The sequence below is a fragment of the Cynocephalus volans genome, chromosome 5 (genome assembly GCF_027409185.1).
Source record: "Cynocephalus volans isolate mCynVol1 chromosome 5, mCynVol1.pri, whole genome shotgun sequence".
Lineage (NCBI taxonomy): Eukaryota > Metazoa > Chordata > Mammalia > Dermoptera > Cynocephalidae > Cynocephalus > Cynocephalus volans.
This window is the reverse complement of record NC_084464.1, coordinates 150,971,635-150,988,536: the sequence shown is the minus strand read 5'-3', so window position 1 is coordinate 150,988,536 and position 16,902 is coordinate 150,971,635. Positions and strand designations below refer to the sequence as shown.

Below are 16,902 nucleotides of genomic sequence, written 5' to 3'. Positions count from 1 at the left end.
ATGAAGAGATAATTCAAAGGAAAAGGAATACAAATGGCCAATGAACATATGGAAAGATGTTTAGCCTCCCTGTTGGATAAATAAATGAAAATAGAAACAAAATTACAGCTTTTCACTTTAAATTTACATACTTTAAAATGCCTGTGTAATCTGACTTTATAATTAAAGCTAAAAGAAAAATGTTAAAAATGTTAGAATTGAACAAAACTAGAATGATTTCCTAACTGTAAAAGTACACAACAAATTATTTTGTTTTATAAAAAAAGTATTATCAGTCTAATGTGTAATGCTTTTTTTTTTTCAGTGGTGGTCTGTGAATGAACTTAATCTCTAAAGAAGCTAAAACAAAGGAGGGAAGTCTTTAGAGTTTCATTTTTGATATAGCTATCATTTAGAAATCTCTTATCCTCCCCTGCCCCTAGAGGCAGGTAGGAAGGGCAGAGGTAGCCTGATACTCTCACTGCACACGTAGGGACTAAACAAGACAGATCGCACATGTTCTGGGCCTCAGGGCCTGGGAAAGGCATACGCATGAGTGAAGTAGGCCCCATCAGGCCTTTGGCAAGCTGGTCTCATGTCTAAGAAGCAGCTCTTATCTTACTCAGGGTCAGCTATTGTCATACAAGAATTTACAAACATTAACTCTAAAATTTTGAAATAATTTGAGTGCCAAATAAATCATATCCACAAGCCGGGATAGGTTCTCAGGCCATCACTTTGCAACAGCGGTTCTGAAGTCTCCCCATGTTGGTCCCACCCGTTATAAACGAGGTGACATAGAGCAAGATCCTTGAACTTTCCTCTTCTTGCAGATTGGTTTCCTCATCTGTAGCATAGGTATAATAATAATAATAGTGTTTAACTTAAAAAATTGTCCTGAAAACTTTGATGCAAGTAATGCTTGTAATAAATGCACAAATTGCAGCAATTATAATCATTAGTAACAACCAACTCTGACATGGTGAAAGGCTGGACTGAACAGCTGATAATGCCTGTGCTCACCACACCCAGCAGGCCCTGCCCATGGCCATGGGGATTGTTTGCACTGAGTGAAGTCCATATGCTGCCCAGTGTAAGCGTTTTTGAGGTGCTGCTATGTGACGTGTAAACACAGAAAGATGGGATAGTGTTTTACCACATTAAAATGGGTCACTGTTTATTCTTAAAATATCCATAAATTCCATCATCTTTCATCTAAAGAAGTTTCCAGCATATAAAATATTGATGGGTTTTTTGGTAATAATTAGAGCTTGTTGAGATTATTTTTCTGTCTGTGGGAATAAAAGGCTCCCTGTTTACATTATGGTTGCCATGAAAAGGATCATTTTCCTTCACATAGAAAAGTAAAAATAACTCGAGGTTGATCTGGAATGTTAATTGGGAAAAAAGATATCTTCCATTAAGTGCAGATATTAGTAAGGGTGTGTCTTTTAATTGGGGCTTGCATGACTAAGGAGAGCTGGAACACTTTCCTAAGTCTCACATGGCTGTAAGTGCACAATTTCTAACAGCTAACTTTGTCTGTAAAATAGTAATACCTATTTCTTTCAATCTTTTGATCTAATTGGACTCACACTGGTATCAATGAATAACCAATCTCTTTTAATCCCCAAACAGACTTTCTATACATGAAGAGATACGGACTTTACAGGCATCTCTTGAATTACATGGTATCTTCCTTCCTAAAAAAATTAAGTCACAGGGCCGGCCCCGTGGCTCCCTCGGAAGAGTGTGGCACTGGAAGTGCCGAGGCTGCAGGTTCGGATCCTATAAAGGGATGGCCGGTGCGCTCACTGGCTGAGCGTGGTGCGGACCACACCGAGAGGTGCGATCCCCTTACCGGTCAGAAAAAAAAAAAAAAAAAAAGTCAGGGCTGGCTAGTTAGTTCAGTTGGTTAGAATATGGTGCTGATAACACCAAGGTCCAGGGTTTGATCCCTGTACCTACCAAATGCCAAAAAAAAAAAGCTTAGGTCATTTTCATACATTATCATCCATCGAAAGCACAGAGAGTTTGCCCTATATAAATAATAAAATGCTTTATAAAGAAATATTTTACTTGATGTTTAGCATTTCCCAGTCTTCACTAATCTTCCAAGGAATGTTCCTGGCAAAAGTGGTTGCTATCCTAGTATTTCCAAAATAAACAGCTTACGTAACCTCACCCCGTGGGGACTCTGGTGACAGAAGCCACCTTATTTCCTATTCCCTAGATATGAAAGAAAACTGTTATCACACCTCAGAGAAAGTAATTACCATAATTTTGTTCTTTCTGACAGTGTCTTCTCATCCCAAGAGAACAAAGAATGAAATTTGAACTGGATTCTTAATTATTTTTTTCTTTCTGAGGTCCAAGTCTTATGTTTCAAAATGACTTATATCAGTCCGAAAAATTCCTTAACTGAAAAGCCGAGCCTAACCACATGGAAAATACATACTAAACATCTGCTTTTGATGCTGCATAATTTTTTTCTCTAAAGCTGCAGTATCTATCAGTCAGATATAATCCCCTCCTTAGATTTTGTCTTAGAATCTGAATGTATGTCTGTGCATGTAAAAGTAAGTTGTTCTTAAGACCTAATATTTCAATTGTTGTTTTTACAAGCACAGAGCTAATGTGAGGAATTTGAAAGAAACTCTCTCAATCACATGATAGTAACCTGAGTTGGAGGTTACGTTGGCAATAAGTGCTGTGCGAAGTTACCAGAGGAGTATTCAGGCTGGGCTCTGAGAAACAAACCTGTGCTAAAAAAAAGCAGAGAGGAAGTGGTCCGGATCCCACAAAAGAAAGTCACCAGGTCATGTCCAGGGCCACTATTTTGTCAGCTGGAGTGACTCTGATTGGGGAAAGCTTTCAATCTCATATACCGACTTCTTGAGGACATTCTCTATAGGTCCCTTTGACCCCCTGTTTTCTCCTTGGCTGGAAAAGCCAGGATCATTTAGAGCTTATTCTCAGAAGATGGTGCATTCTTAGATGGGAGAGAATCTGTTTCATGCAGAAAACTGTTACACTTCTCACTGTGTAACAGAGACAAAAAAAGGATTACTCAGAGTATCATGAATGAGATGAGAAGCCCAATGGGGCTGCACCTCAGCATCTCCTCTGTTAGGAGAAAAGTGGGTGCAGACCCGATTCAAAGTTAGCTTCTGTTTTTTATTGTAAAGACAAGGAAATTTCACAAGAAAAATCAGTTGATTCAATCATTACAAAAGGACACAAAGACATGGGAATTGTTACAAAAGTTATCTATGGCTAAGAATAGCTTAAACAATGGAAACTAGTAACATCAGTAAAATTAACAATGTGACATTCCAAAGTACAATTTGTGAAAAGCAAAGTTGGTCAGACTGGCTCATTATCTAAAGTGTAACCTCTCCTTAAATGATATAAGTAAAAGTTGTATTCTTATGATAAACATCTATGTATAATTATCTCTAAAGTTTACACCAACAGACAGCTTGCCCCTAGCAAACATTTTTTCACATCTTTCCCTTCAGCAACTCTTAAAATCTCTGAACAGGATCTGTATAACAACCACCTGTTAGCTCTAAAATCATTAAAGTATACAATCCCATACCTAAGCAGTGATTAGAGTTGATTGGATGGGCTGTTGCCCTTGAGCTATAGGCTGTGGCCTCCTAATCCAAGGACTTTTACCCCATATATACATTTACCTAAAAACGCTGTTCCAAAATCAGATGAGAATCAAGATTTCTAACCCTTTACAGAAAATCATGGACTTCACTCTTGGAAGAATGCCCATTCATTCCAAAGTGCCCACTTTCAGGAAAATCACTGCTTATCTTTGAGAGACATTCCTGTGTGGGTGGAGAATTTAGTTAGCCTGGTTTCACTAGTCACCCATTCCGGAGGTCTTGTAAAATGCAAATAGCATATTTTAGACCAATGGCAGCCCTGTTGTTCTACTTAAACCACATTCTCTTGCTGGGAAGCTGGATCACCTTAAAGGAAAGGAAGTACCTGTGTGCTAAGGAGGACTTGGAATCTGGGAGAGGATTATGTATGATATTACCTATAGGCTTTACTGTTTGCTTCAGTTCATCTAGCTTCAAGCACTGATACTGACTTGCATTAATAAAGGCACGGTCCATTATCTCAAACATTCTACTATTTAATTATGAGATTCTAATGAGGAAAAGGGGCTAAACTGACCTCATCTATTTCCCTGTAAGGGTTAATGTAAAATCCTGAAAATAAGAGGGGGTGTGTTCCATGGGCACTTAGCCCAGATGAGTTGGAATGGCTGGGTCCCCCTCTCTGTGGGCATTTAGGCTGATGAGTTGGAATGGCTGGGTCTCCCTCTCTGTGGGCATTTAGGGTGATGAGTTGGAATGGCTGGGTCTCCCTCTCTGTGGGCATTTAGGCTGATGAGTTGGAATGGCTGGGTCCCCCTCTCTGTGGGCATTTAGGGTGATGAGTTGGAATGGCTGGGTCTCCCTCTCTGTGGGCATTTAGGCTGATGAGTTGGAATGGCTGAGTCCCCCTCTCTGTGGGCATTTAGGCTGATGAGTTGGAATGGCTGGGTCCCTCTCTCTGTGGGCATTTAGGCTGATGAGTTGGAATGGCTGGGTCCCCCTCTCTGTGGGCATTTAGGCTGATGGGTTGGAATGGCTGGGTCCCATTCCATGGTCAGACTTGGCACAGAAGGCCCAATGGGCAGGGCAGCAGCAGCTCCAAAAATAGATGGCAGGCCACTCCTCTATGGAAGCAACCTGTAAACTGTCCCTCCTCTCTGTCCCATGGTGCTCCAGCCACACTGGTCTCTTCACTACTACTGTACTTTCTGCAATGCCAAGTCTCCCTCACCCTTGAGTCTTTGTGCCAGCTGCTCCTTAGGCTTGGAATGCCCTCCCCCGAGATCTTTGCCAGGCTGGTGGTTTCTCATTACTCAGAGTACAATGCAGTCGCCTCCTCTGAAGATTACTCTCAGAGCACCCTGAAAAAACGTTTCTATCCTGTTACCTAGTTTCACTTTCTTTGTAGCCCTATCACTATCTTAGTTTATCTGGTTTGTTTTATTGTTGGTCTGCCCACCAGGGCCCTTGTCTGACTTCTCAGAATACTCCCAGCTCCTAGAACAGCATCTGACACAGTGTGTGCTTAATAAGTATTTAGTGAATGAGTCATATTAAAAATCATGTAATTTATCCTGTAACATATAAATATATGTGAGTAGAAAGGTTCTCATTCAGAACTAATCCCATTTGATGTGCAGCATGTTAGGGCCTTTCAAATTCCTTAGAGTAATCAGGCAGAAAGGATAAACTCTTGCTTCGGTGATGAGTAATTACTTTTGTCTTTTTTAGCCAAACTTTCTCAAAGCCAGCAGTATAGCAGTGGGCCAGGTGGTGGTTCAGGTAGTAGAGGTGTGAACAGCCATTTTTCAGAGGTCTCACCTTTAATTATCATACCACTTACTTCTAAAATCTCAGTTAACCTTTTGAATTTGTAAAATAACCAAACGTGCCTACAGTTAAATGATTTTTTCAATGTACTAATTTTAATGGTTTTTTAAGAAAGACCCTTAAAGATTTCTCATATTTGAGCAGAATTTATTATTGTATAGAGTAGTCAATAACATAGCTATAAAACGGCAGACATTGCAAAATGGAGATTTCTAGAAATAATTCAAATCTAAGGCCCTAGTAGGGTAGCTATGCAAGCTTTATAAAGACCAGAGAATCGGGGTGAGGCTTCCTGCCGATGGAAGTCCCTTCAGAATTGAGTTGCCTGTGGCTGACGTGTCTTGCAGTCCTGGGAAACAGAGTTTGAGAGCCCATTAGGCAGAAGGTGGGACTCTGGTGGGACCCGTTAGGCAGAGGATGTCCAGCACCCTGAGAAGCCCTTGCTTGGACCCTTACCTCTGTCAACCAAAATTAAGGCTGTTGAAGCAGAAATAATTTTGTTAAGTTTATTGGGAGCCGAATATGAAGATCATCCCAGGAAACACTGTCCTACACAGAGTCAGAGAAGTACTTTTAAGTTTATTACAAACCACAGAGGCTTTATAGACAAAAAAGGCTGAAGAAAGCAGAAACAAAGAACAAAAAATGGATTAGTCATTTCAAAGTTACTTTCCTTGTAAGGTGAGGACAGGAAGACAGAACAATAGGAAAATAACTGATTAGTTCATATCAGGTTGCTTCAGACAGTCTCTTCTGTGTCGGGATAAAAGCAGAGGGAACTTAATTATTATACCTTTTGAAGATTGAAATTGGAGTGTTCTGGAAACTGGCTATACCTCTTTCTTCTAACTCTCTGAAGGTCAGACCACAACCTAAGCGGTGAGGAACTTGTCAGGGGTGAGAGGGGGACTCCTTTTTGATTTTTAGTCTCATCTTTTGGGGCCTAGTACAGCAAATGAGTCCAAAACAATGACCTCCTATCATTTTTATTTAACACCTCTATGCCACTGTACATTTTCTTCTGTATGAACTGAATTGTGAAGCATGTCATGCCTTACAGACTGCCGACTTCCTGCTTCTCAATGACATTGAAATCTCTGGTTAGTAACCTTTTAGAAAAATCTTTAAAAGGAAACAAGTACTGGCCACATGCATTCATTGTGTGGACCTGGGTGACCTGGGGCAAGGTAACCTGGGTGATCAGAGTAAGGTAAGGTAAAGCTTTCACAGGAGAGACACACAGTAAATTATGACTGGTAACAATTATTTGAGAAATGGTTTACCTTTGTGTGACCTAAAAAAAACCCGAGCCCATAAAATGATCTAGAGTTATATTTTTATGGAAAAATTCTGGACTAATATCTGGTGACCACGTCGGTCAGCTAAAAGACCTAACCTCTAAATAGACAGGTTTCTCCCCAAATGTTTCTCTGTGATCATCTGTTTATTGTTCTCTCTCCTGCTAATGCCATTACTTAGTTGGGTTTCGTGTTACCATTTTTTAAAAAATGTGGCTTTGTGTCCAAATCGAGCCACTTTGGTATCATTATGCAGACCACACCAAAGTAGCCTTCTCTCCATTTGGCTAAGGTTTTCCTGTGGGTAGGATGAGTCTTGATTTCTGCTTCATTAAAAGCAGGGAACGGCACAAGAGAAGGAGGAGAGAGATGTTGACCTAACGGCCTCTCAGAGCCCTGGCGTCCAGGAATGGCTGGCCCAAGCTCGCTCCACGCGGACCCACCACCGGCAGAGCAGTCTCCAGCAACAAAAAGTAAAGCATTTCTCATCCCTCTGCAAATTTCCCTCCAAATCTGCCAAGGAAAGAGTCCAAGAGCAATGGTTTGGAAGGACAAGTGGCTTCTGTACTAAAAAGACAGTGTACCTTTATCATCTCTTTGAATGAAGCAAGATGTGGCGGACCGTTCAATGTGCCTACTCATGACCACTAAAATGATTGGTCAATCTAAAGTCCAGTCATTAAGAAAAGCCTATGTTTATGTTTACAGACAGAGTGACTCAAATATAATCTACCTTATCATAGAGACCTACTGTATCTTCAGATTTGCTTTCATTTGAGTCTATTTTATTGGAATAAAATTCTCAGGAAGGCCTCTGGGAATTGGTAAAAATCAGAATTACTTTTTTTTTTTTTTAAGTAAATGCCATTTGTTTTTCACTCTCGAGTAGATAACATCACAAAATAAGATTGCAAATTGTTGCGTAGTGAAACAAATGAGCTTTGATAGATAAGAATGATTGCTCATTGATACCTTAACTTTATATAAAAGGTATATTGAAATATTTTATTTTCTCAAAGAGCAAAAGCATTTATTAGAAATAATGAAAAAGAAAAACCAAATCCATTGATAATTCAATTTATAAGTAAGTGAAGAATTAAAAAGAGCTGCTGTTTTCAAGGATCTACCCTAATTAGCAGAAGACAATAATTTTGAAAAATGAAAGTGCATTTTGTACCACTTGAGGGCACCATTGCCCAGAACAATTTTATTTTCCCAGATTTTTCAGAGATATCTTTTATCAAAGCAATAGAATTCTTTAGAGACATGTTGGAATATTTACCTAAACCACACTTTTTATGCAATGTACAAACTTAAAAACTTGCTACCAAAGTTCTCTGAGAATTCTCTAGACGTAGAACCCTGATTATAGACAATAACGTAAAGTAACAAAGATATTTGCATTTGTCCTTTCCCTTGAGCAGGAGTTAGAACAGGAATTGGCTGAGCAGAAGAGCCTACTGCGCTCAGTAGCCAGTCGTGGAGAGGAGATTCTCACCCAGCACTCAGCTGCAGAGACCTCTGGAGGCACTGGGTATGTTTCAAAACCTTTTACCTTCTCGTCTTTTCACTGTATTTCCCTGACATTTGAAGAAATGTAAAGATCTCACTCAAAATTTTACTCTAAACATCTTAGGCAAAATTTATTCATTTTGTTTTAAGATTAAACACACCTGCATTTGAGCATTCTGTTGCAGAGCACAAACATGGCTTGTATAACTGTAATAGCTAACTTGTTTGCCCTCCTTCCAGTATGCCCAGCACCTGTCCCGAGAAGATGCTCCTAAGTTCTTTTTTGGAATCAAATAAGAAATGCATGATGTTTTTATTTGAATGATTAACTGCAGAGCATTTTCTCTACAAGAGCTTACCTTCCTCTAACATCCTTCCAAAAATTAAATGTATGTGCTCACTAAATATCTTGACTTTTCTTGATGGGCCTATTTCTATAATTTCTACATGTAAAGTTATTGAGCTTGGAGTCCTGGTTTGGAATGGAGACTTTAAAAGTCTTTTACATAGAAAAGTTAAAGTATTAGGACTGGCTGGTTTGCTCACTTGGTTAGAGCATGATGCTGATCACACCAAGGTCAAGGGTTTGGATCTCCGTACTGGCCAGCAACCAAAAAAATATTTATTTTTTGAGGACGTTGGAGAATTTTCAAGTTGAAGGTTTTGATTTAAAAGGTTGGAAGGTACAGGAATTGTAGCGAAGTGGAACTTCTGTATGTTTTGAGGCAGGTCTGGGTTTGATTCCAGTTCCATGCTATCACATTGGAAAATTCACTCAGTTCTGAGGCTCGTTTTGCTCACCTGTAGAATGAGAAAAATGATCGACTACCTTCATCACAGAAGTATTGTGAAATTGTGAATGTCATCTGAGAGGACATACAGGAAAACTTTCTTTTAAATCTAAAACATTAAAAAAAAGTTTCAAGTGAAACCTGTGGGTTCACGTATTGCTAAAGGTTATATACTTTGGTAGGATCCTTTGGCAACAGTAATATGGCAGATAGCTTTGGCTTTGATTATCATTTCTGAACATTTATTCAGGGGAAAGAACCTAAAGGAGAAAATATGTATTATAAAGATGATTTTTGAAATATTATTTATAATACCAAATTATTGAAAAAGCAGGTATGCTCACTAATAATAAAATAATTAAGAAGCTGAAATATGATTTTATGTATATATAATCTTAACAAAAATTATATAATGATATCAGAAAATGGATATATGATACTAAGTGAAAATGTGATATAAAATTGAAAATAAGGTATGGCTGTGAATAAGAACCAGAATAGAATGCAGATAATCAAAACTAACTTTGGAGAGGGCAGACTTGGGGATTTCTTTTTTTAAGTTTCTTTTTACGATTTAATCAATGCTGACATATGACATCAATGCTGACTTTATATATATAAAATATATCATATATGTTTTATATATAAATAAATTTTGAAAGAATTTAAAAAATAAGATGATGAGCAGAAACCAAACTAAAACTCAATTGCAGTAGATAAATTATGGCAAAATATATAGGAAATAGGAAGGCATTCAAAATAAGAAAAATAAAACAAAAAACTAAAAGTATTGACACAGCTAATAAGTATCAATTTAAAAGAATATGAATAAATACTATTTTGACATCCATAGTCAGGGATTACATTTAAGTAACCCTAAAACTGTAAAAATTGTGCTAAAAATACAAAGGGCTTTAAAAAAAAAATCTCTTTTATTTATCATGCTTAAAAATGCAGATAATGCTACTAATGCTATTAAAAATGATACTAATGTCTGAAGTAAACCCAAAATGAGACACTGTTTTTCCATGCTGACTCAATTCAGACGTGCCTTCACCTTGTGTTTTTCTATATTTGTCTGCAGTTCCTCTAAGTTATTTACTCAGCCCTCAGAGCTTTCTGAAGATTTTTTTTTTTTTTTTGGCAACTGGCCAGTATGAGGATCTGAACCCTTGACCTTGGTGTTACACCTGAGCTAATTGGCCAGCCCCTATTTTCTGAATATTTTTGCCCAACTCTGTTTTTACAGAGAACCCAGCCACACGTTGCCACCTCATATGTATGAGCAGTAGGAATCTTCTGCAAATTTCTTACCATCATTTTTTTCTTCCAAAAGGGACTTTTGCTTCGGAAAGGACGCTGATGAAAGACAAACACCTCTAAATTGCTCTTTCAAATATAAAAACTTGTTTTAAGATATTTGCAGTGCAGTACTGGCTGTCTGTGTGAGATTCACTTTAAAAATTCCCTAATTTTTATACAAATTCTTTAGGTAAATTACTTTTAAATGCAGTTGACTAAAGTTCAGCCACTCTTTTCAAGCCTCTGGTTAGCAAGTAAACAAATGATTTAATTAGGTGCTATCTAGAAGCCAAAGGAAAATATACACATTTTTTTAAAAGAACGGAATAACATCCCTAGGAGAAAACCTTATATTCAGCCTTTAAACTATTAGCTGGAAAAAAAATCATTAGCTGATTTTCTAAGCATATCAAATGTGAATTGGTTTGTGTAAGAAAACCCTGGTGGGAAGGGCCTGACTTGCTTCACATATTTACAAATTCATTACCTTTATATAAAGAATATGTGCCTGTGTACTTATTCTACGTATAGGAGGATGACGGGAGGGCTCCTGCCAAGATTACTAAGGAAAATCAACTAGAAATTCACTGATATAAGTCTCAAAGTAAAGAAGATTTTCCATGGGGAATGAAAGGCTAAGTTCTAATTTAAAACTGATTTGCTGCTAGTGTTTTACATGTGTCAACGATTAAATATAAGAATGTAGATAGTAAGTGTTCTCCTGGATTTATAATAAATTTTATGCAAACACAAATTAATTAAAATTGATGTGCTATGGTCCACCATCACAAAAGGAAAAACAAAGAAATTTAATTTCATAGAAACTTTAAAACTTTTTTTAAATTTAAAAAGCTTTTTAAAAACCCCGAAAAATACAGAGATTAGTAAAACAAACACTCAATTTGAAGTATCTATTCTGTTTTGATATTTTTTTCACTCAGTGTTATCTTTTCAGATCGATCCATGTCAATACCTACAGATCTATTTCTTCATTTTAACTGCCTAATAGTATTGTATCTTGTGGACATAATTTATTCACCCTCTTTCTTATTGGTGGACATTTGCACTGTTGCCGATTTTTTTTTTTTTTTGGCTGTTACTACCATTGTTGAAATTAACCTTCTTACATGTCTCTAACAGATGGGAGAGATTCACTGAGTTATGTCTAGAAGTAGAATCCCTGTACCATAAGCTTATAGAAATTTTAAGGCTTACCTCCAGAGGCTTACCTAAAGACACTATTGTATTTATACTTATTCTAAGAAGACTTGGCTTTGGGGTAGTGTATAGTATTTTCCTGCCAACAACTTTTTTTTCCCCTACTTGAACAAAAGGCCTGTGTCAAAATATTAATTCATATGTCAAATTATTATTAATATCGATTAATGTCAATCTAATATGCCTTTAAGATGACGTGGTTCTGTTTAGGACTCATGGTAAAAACTCAGTAGACTAAGTAACATTTCTAGGGTTTTGAACTAATTTGTAGACTATTTGTGAAAGCATTCTAACCTGTAATCGTACTATACTTTCTGATTCTAAGTGTTATAATTATTTTTATTTAATATTGAGCTATTATAATGTATATTTTAATATTTATTCTGCTCATAGTTCAATTATAATATGAACAGGAATATATTTGTCTCAAAACTTTTATAGTTTAAAGTGTAAGCTAATAACTAAAAATAATCTTGTTTTAATCTTCGAGGCCAGATCTAGTACACACCAATAAATTGTCTATCTCCCTTTTTGCACACATTGTAAACAGATTATTTATTCTTCTAATAGCGAAAAACCTGATGTGTTATCCCAGGAGTTGGGAATGGAAGGGGAGAAATCATCTGCTGAAGACCAGATGAGAATGAAATGGGAAAGCCTACATCAAGAATTTAGTACCAAGCAGAAACTGTTGCAGAATGTTCTGGAACAGGAACAAGAGCAAGTGGTATCAAACATTTTCCTTTTATGTATTAATTAATATAAAAGATGTACAGGCCATGCTAGGGGAATATAACTGTGCAATAATCTTTATTTTCATTATCAATTCCAAATTAAGACACGAAACAAATTATTCATCCTATATTTATCTTAAGCCTGTTTCACACTTCCTTTAATAATTACATATCAATATGTGAAAATATGTTTGATTTCTAAATATTTTCCTTTGAAGATGATTATTATCTTATTCCTCATTAGCATAAACCATTAAATATTGAGACCTCCTTTTTTTCTTTTTGCAATCTTGAAAATGATAGATGCAAATCAAGGTTATACCCATCTAGGACAAAAGGAATTTCACAAACCTGGAATTAAATTGTCGGGTCATCTTATTTTCCATTGCTACTTCCAATATTTAATAATTTTCGGAGATCTTAATGAGAAACATATTGGGACCTCGGTGGGTCTGAGGCAGGGGAAACCAGTGGTCGGCTAGCATGGTTACTGACCCATATGCAAGGCTGGTTCCTGGAATGGATACTGTGTGATGTTGGGCTTGGTTCCACGTCCAAGGGAATTGAATAGAGCAACAGAGGGTTCTGGGTAAACAATCATTGTTGGTTGGTTCTGAGCAGAAGCCAGGGAGCAACTGGAAGTCAGAGGAGTTAGAGAGTTCACAGGGCTAATGAGTGAGCCAGGAATCCCAGCAAGGGATGCCTACCATGGCAGTGGCCCAGAGGGATTCTGAAGATAGAAATCTAATCTCGTGTCCTGGGTCAGCAATGCCCATTGAGGCTTATTCCAGGACAGTGGTATTATCAGCGTAATTTCTGGGACCTTAATGTTGGACTGAGCAGCTGCTATTCTCACAGAGCTGGCCATAACTAGCTTAGGGGCTGGGAGAGGCTGAACCCAAGAGTGAAGGGTATCAGTAACTACAGTACAGCTGAGTAGGGAAACATAGGCATGGACAGAGCAGGCACCATAAAGCAGATACAGCTACCGGTAACCGAAAGGAGATGGTCTAAAGGTCATAGTGTGTCCCCTCATCCATGGAAGTCGTGTGTAAGTCTCTGCAGAGCCGTGCATTTCTTTCCCAGTTTACAAAACCACCTGGCATGCCATGCTTTCTACCCCCTCACTCTCCTTCTCTGTCCAGGAGCCTTCTTTGCCACTGTCTGCAAGAATAGTCATCAGCTCTTGCCCTGAGTAATTTAAGGCACTCCATTCCTGGAGGCCATTGTCCCACAATCATACTCCACCCTGGCAAATGTGGCCTGTACCTTTTGCATGCCCATCCTACCTGTGTGTGAATTAATCCTTCCTTAAGCCAGTGATCTAATTAATATCTTTCAGACTCGTAACTTAAATTCTGGATTTCTGATGTAGATCTCCTGAACTTGACTGCTGGTTCACCTTCATGTTATATAGTATTCCCGATTCCTTTGGATATAAGGGGTATGTAAAGTCCTGAAGCAGGGACTGCAGTCTTTTTTTGACTATCCCAAGTCAGATAAACCCAGGACATTTCTGGATTTCATGCTTACTTGTTGCATGTGTATTTATGACTCTCTAGTCATTAAAACTCAACCCCTGGGTTCCGCCAGTTGTCCACTCCATTTGATGCAACTGCGTGCTTCGTCCAGCCTCTGCAGACCTGTTGGATGTCTCATCCATTACCTGCTCTTATCTTAGACAGTTCCTTTTTCTCCCAGCCAGGGCCAGAACCCCAACATCCTCCATATTGGGCTTACAGGAATAGTCTTGTCCTGCTGCTACCGACATTCATGTGTGATACCTAGACATGGAAATTTAGTTTTATGTTTGTATCTCGCTTGCCTTTGGGATTAGAAATGGAAAGCACTGAATGTTCTTTTTTCTAATGACATTTTTTTTGCATTTGAGTGCTTTCTTTTAGGAATCACTGGTCATTTGTATAACATGCCTTCTAGGTTGTTTTCCTCCCTTTGGTGTGAAAAGGTGAGGGAAAGATAGGGAAAAAGCTGTTTATCTGTTAGAGTTTCCAGGAAGAAAGAGAAAGATCGTTTAATGAACACCTTTTTAGTTCTAGGTGTTAGCATGCTTAACAACAGTATGAGGTTGAAATTATCTCTTCTTTGTAGACCTGTAAACTGAGGCTTGGAGAAGTCAGATAACTTCTCAGGGTCTCATGACTAACAAGAGGCAGAGCTGGAATTGGGATGCTGATCTGTCTGATTCTGGAATTTCTCCTTTTTTATACTACTTTGTGGGCAATTTTGTACACTGCATATACTTACTACTGGCAAGTGTAAAAACAGGCAAAATTTTGGGGGCCTAATGTTAACTAGATCAAAGGGCATCAATCTCTCACAGCAATTTTTCTTCATCTATTCACTTCCAGTGTATCTAGTGTCTCTACACAGAACACCCTACAGTGATTCAGGAAGAGATATGGCTCCTGCTTCTGGAACCTATACCCAACCAAGGAAATATTTTATACATTTCTGTAAAATTATGCAACCATTTTGGGATCCATAAGCAAGAATTCAAAGGAAAAAAGGAAACGGCATCTTTTTTTAAGTGGCACACCACCATAGTAGGTGTGGAATTTAAGGTAGATCTTAAAGAGATGCTGGGTAGTAGACATTCCAGCTTCTGTAGGGAATGGGCCTGACAGATTTACAGGATAATGCGTAATCAGCCGGAAAGGTGAGGATGCGTGTTGTGATAAATCATGGAGACTGAGATTGATTGGAAATATTATTTAAAAAGTTTGAATGCTGGGCTGTATTATGGTCTTTATTGAGGAGCCATTATGTATGCCTAAAGAGTTTAGGGGAGTTGAGGTTAATAATAAAAGAGAAGAGATCAGTCTAGGTCTGGCTTTTAGGGTAGATTATTTCACTGTAGGTTGTGCTAAACCAAGAAGACAAGTTGAGAGGAAGGCTATGATAAGATTTCAGGCATTTTTTCCACCACCTTTTTTTTTTTTTTAATACATCAGTGGAAACATTGCCATTGCTGAATGCAGCCACTGTGTTCAGTGGACATGGTGTGTTGTGTAGATCATATTTCCCTCGAAGAGGTTTTCATAAGGATAATTTTTCCAGAATCTCATTGTGTGCACTTTCAAATGGGAAAACAAACTGGGATGTAGTACATATGCTCTTAAATGAGCTGCCCGTGATTGTCCACAGCTTTACGGCAGGCCAAATCGACTCCTATCGGGTGTGCCACTGTACAAAGGGGACGGGCAGATCCAAGATAAATCTGCAGTTACATCTTTGCTGGATGGATTGAACCAGGCCTTCGAGGAGGTTTCATCCCAGGTAGGGCTGTGCTCTTGGTGTACTTGTCTTGGTTTGCACTGGTCTTGTCCAGCTTGTCTTGATTTGCGCTGGTCCCTGTGATGTCGTTCAACCCCGTACATACCCAGCACCAGTAATGAGCCCTGAAACAAAGAGCCTCTGGAGTCTCGTCCTAGTATTTGTTTTTATTCCTCGAAACATTTCATTGATGCTGTGTGTGTGTGTGTGTGTGTGTGTGTGTGTGTGTGTGTGTGTGTGTGTGTGTTTTCCAGGGTAAAGGGACAAAGAAGCAAAATATGCACTTGGAACAGAAGTTATATGATGGGGTCTCTGCTACCTCTACCTGGTTGGATGATGTTGAAGAACGTTTATTTGTAGCCACAGCACTTTTACCAGAAGAAACAGAAACTTGTCTCTTCAACCAAGAGGTAAATTTGGCAGTTCCTGTCTGTGCCTGTAGGACATTACAAAGCACTCTATTTTTTTATATTGGATAATTAACTCAACGTATTAAGAAGGTGAAGTACAAATTAGGTGTACTTCCAAGCAGTGTGATGTAGAACAAAATTGATTAAATACAAAAAGCTGTCCCAGATATTTATGTTTTATGTTGTTATTCTTTACCTTGTGTGTATAGGAGGAGGAAAGTGGAAATCTCTTTGTAGAAATACTGTTGTATATCACAGATCCTCCACATAGCAAATACAGGACTAAAAAATAATCTACTGAATTCTTAAATAGCATTTTTTAAAGCTCGTTTTTTATCAGTGTGTATTATTATTAGCTAATGATATAAAGTCTCTGAGAAAAATCTCTGTAAGAGCATATGCCTAAAATGTATAGAAGTATATAAAAGAGGTTCAACTTGCCTTCGGTGTAGTTATTACGCAATAAGAGATATTTAGTGGACTCTCAATGAGGAAATGATTTGACTTGAGTATCGACTCCTGGATCTAAACAGTAAAATGAAGGTCTCTCTTTTGTCAACCCCAGACTCTTGCCAAAGACATTAAGGAAATGTCTGAAGAAATGGATAAGAAAAAGAACTTGTTTTCCCAAGCCTTTCCAGAGAACGGTGATAATCGAGATGTTATCGAAGATACTTTGGGTTGTCTTTTGGGCAGGTTATCCTTGCTAGATTCAGTAGTAAATCAACGATGTCATCAGATGAAGGAAAGACTTCAGCACATACTAAATTTCCAGGTAAGTAAGACTATATCAAAATAGTTTGGGTCGTTCTCTAGGTATATTCAATAGTAAACAACAGGATGTCTTATTGATGTTGTAAACCTTTTTTTTTCTCTTTTTCAAGTGTACAGTGAAGAGCAAGAACATTACAGAA

The 16,902-nt window shown here is 38.1% G+C and overlaps 1 protein-coding gene across 1 annotated transcript in view; it reads left to right on the top strand.

Moving 5' to 3' along the window:
* The window catches only part of SYNE1 (spectrin repeat containing nuclear envelope protein 1), a 422,354-nt gene that overhangs the window by 293,432 nt on the left and 112,020 nt on the right, over nucleotides 1–16,902 (top strand). The window contains exons 97-102 of the mRNA XM_063096991.1: nucleotides 7,069–7,200; nucleotides 8,152–8,261; nucleotides 12,121–12,277; nucleotides 15,450–15,581; nucleotides 15,833–15,988; nucleotides 16,554–16,763. Coding sequence (XP_062953061.1) covers nucleotides 7,069–7,200; nucleotides 8,152–8,261; nucleotides 12,121–12,277; nucleotides 15,450–15,581; nucleotides 15,833–15,988; nucleotides 16,554–16,763 — 897 coding nt within the window. The remainder of the gene's footprint in view (nucleotides 1–7,068; nucleotides 7,201–8,151; nucleotides 8,262–12,120; nucleotides 12,278–15,449; nucleotides 15,582–15,832; nucleotides 15,989–16,553; nucleotides 16,764–16,902) is intronic.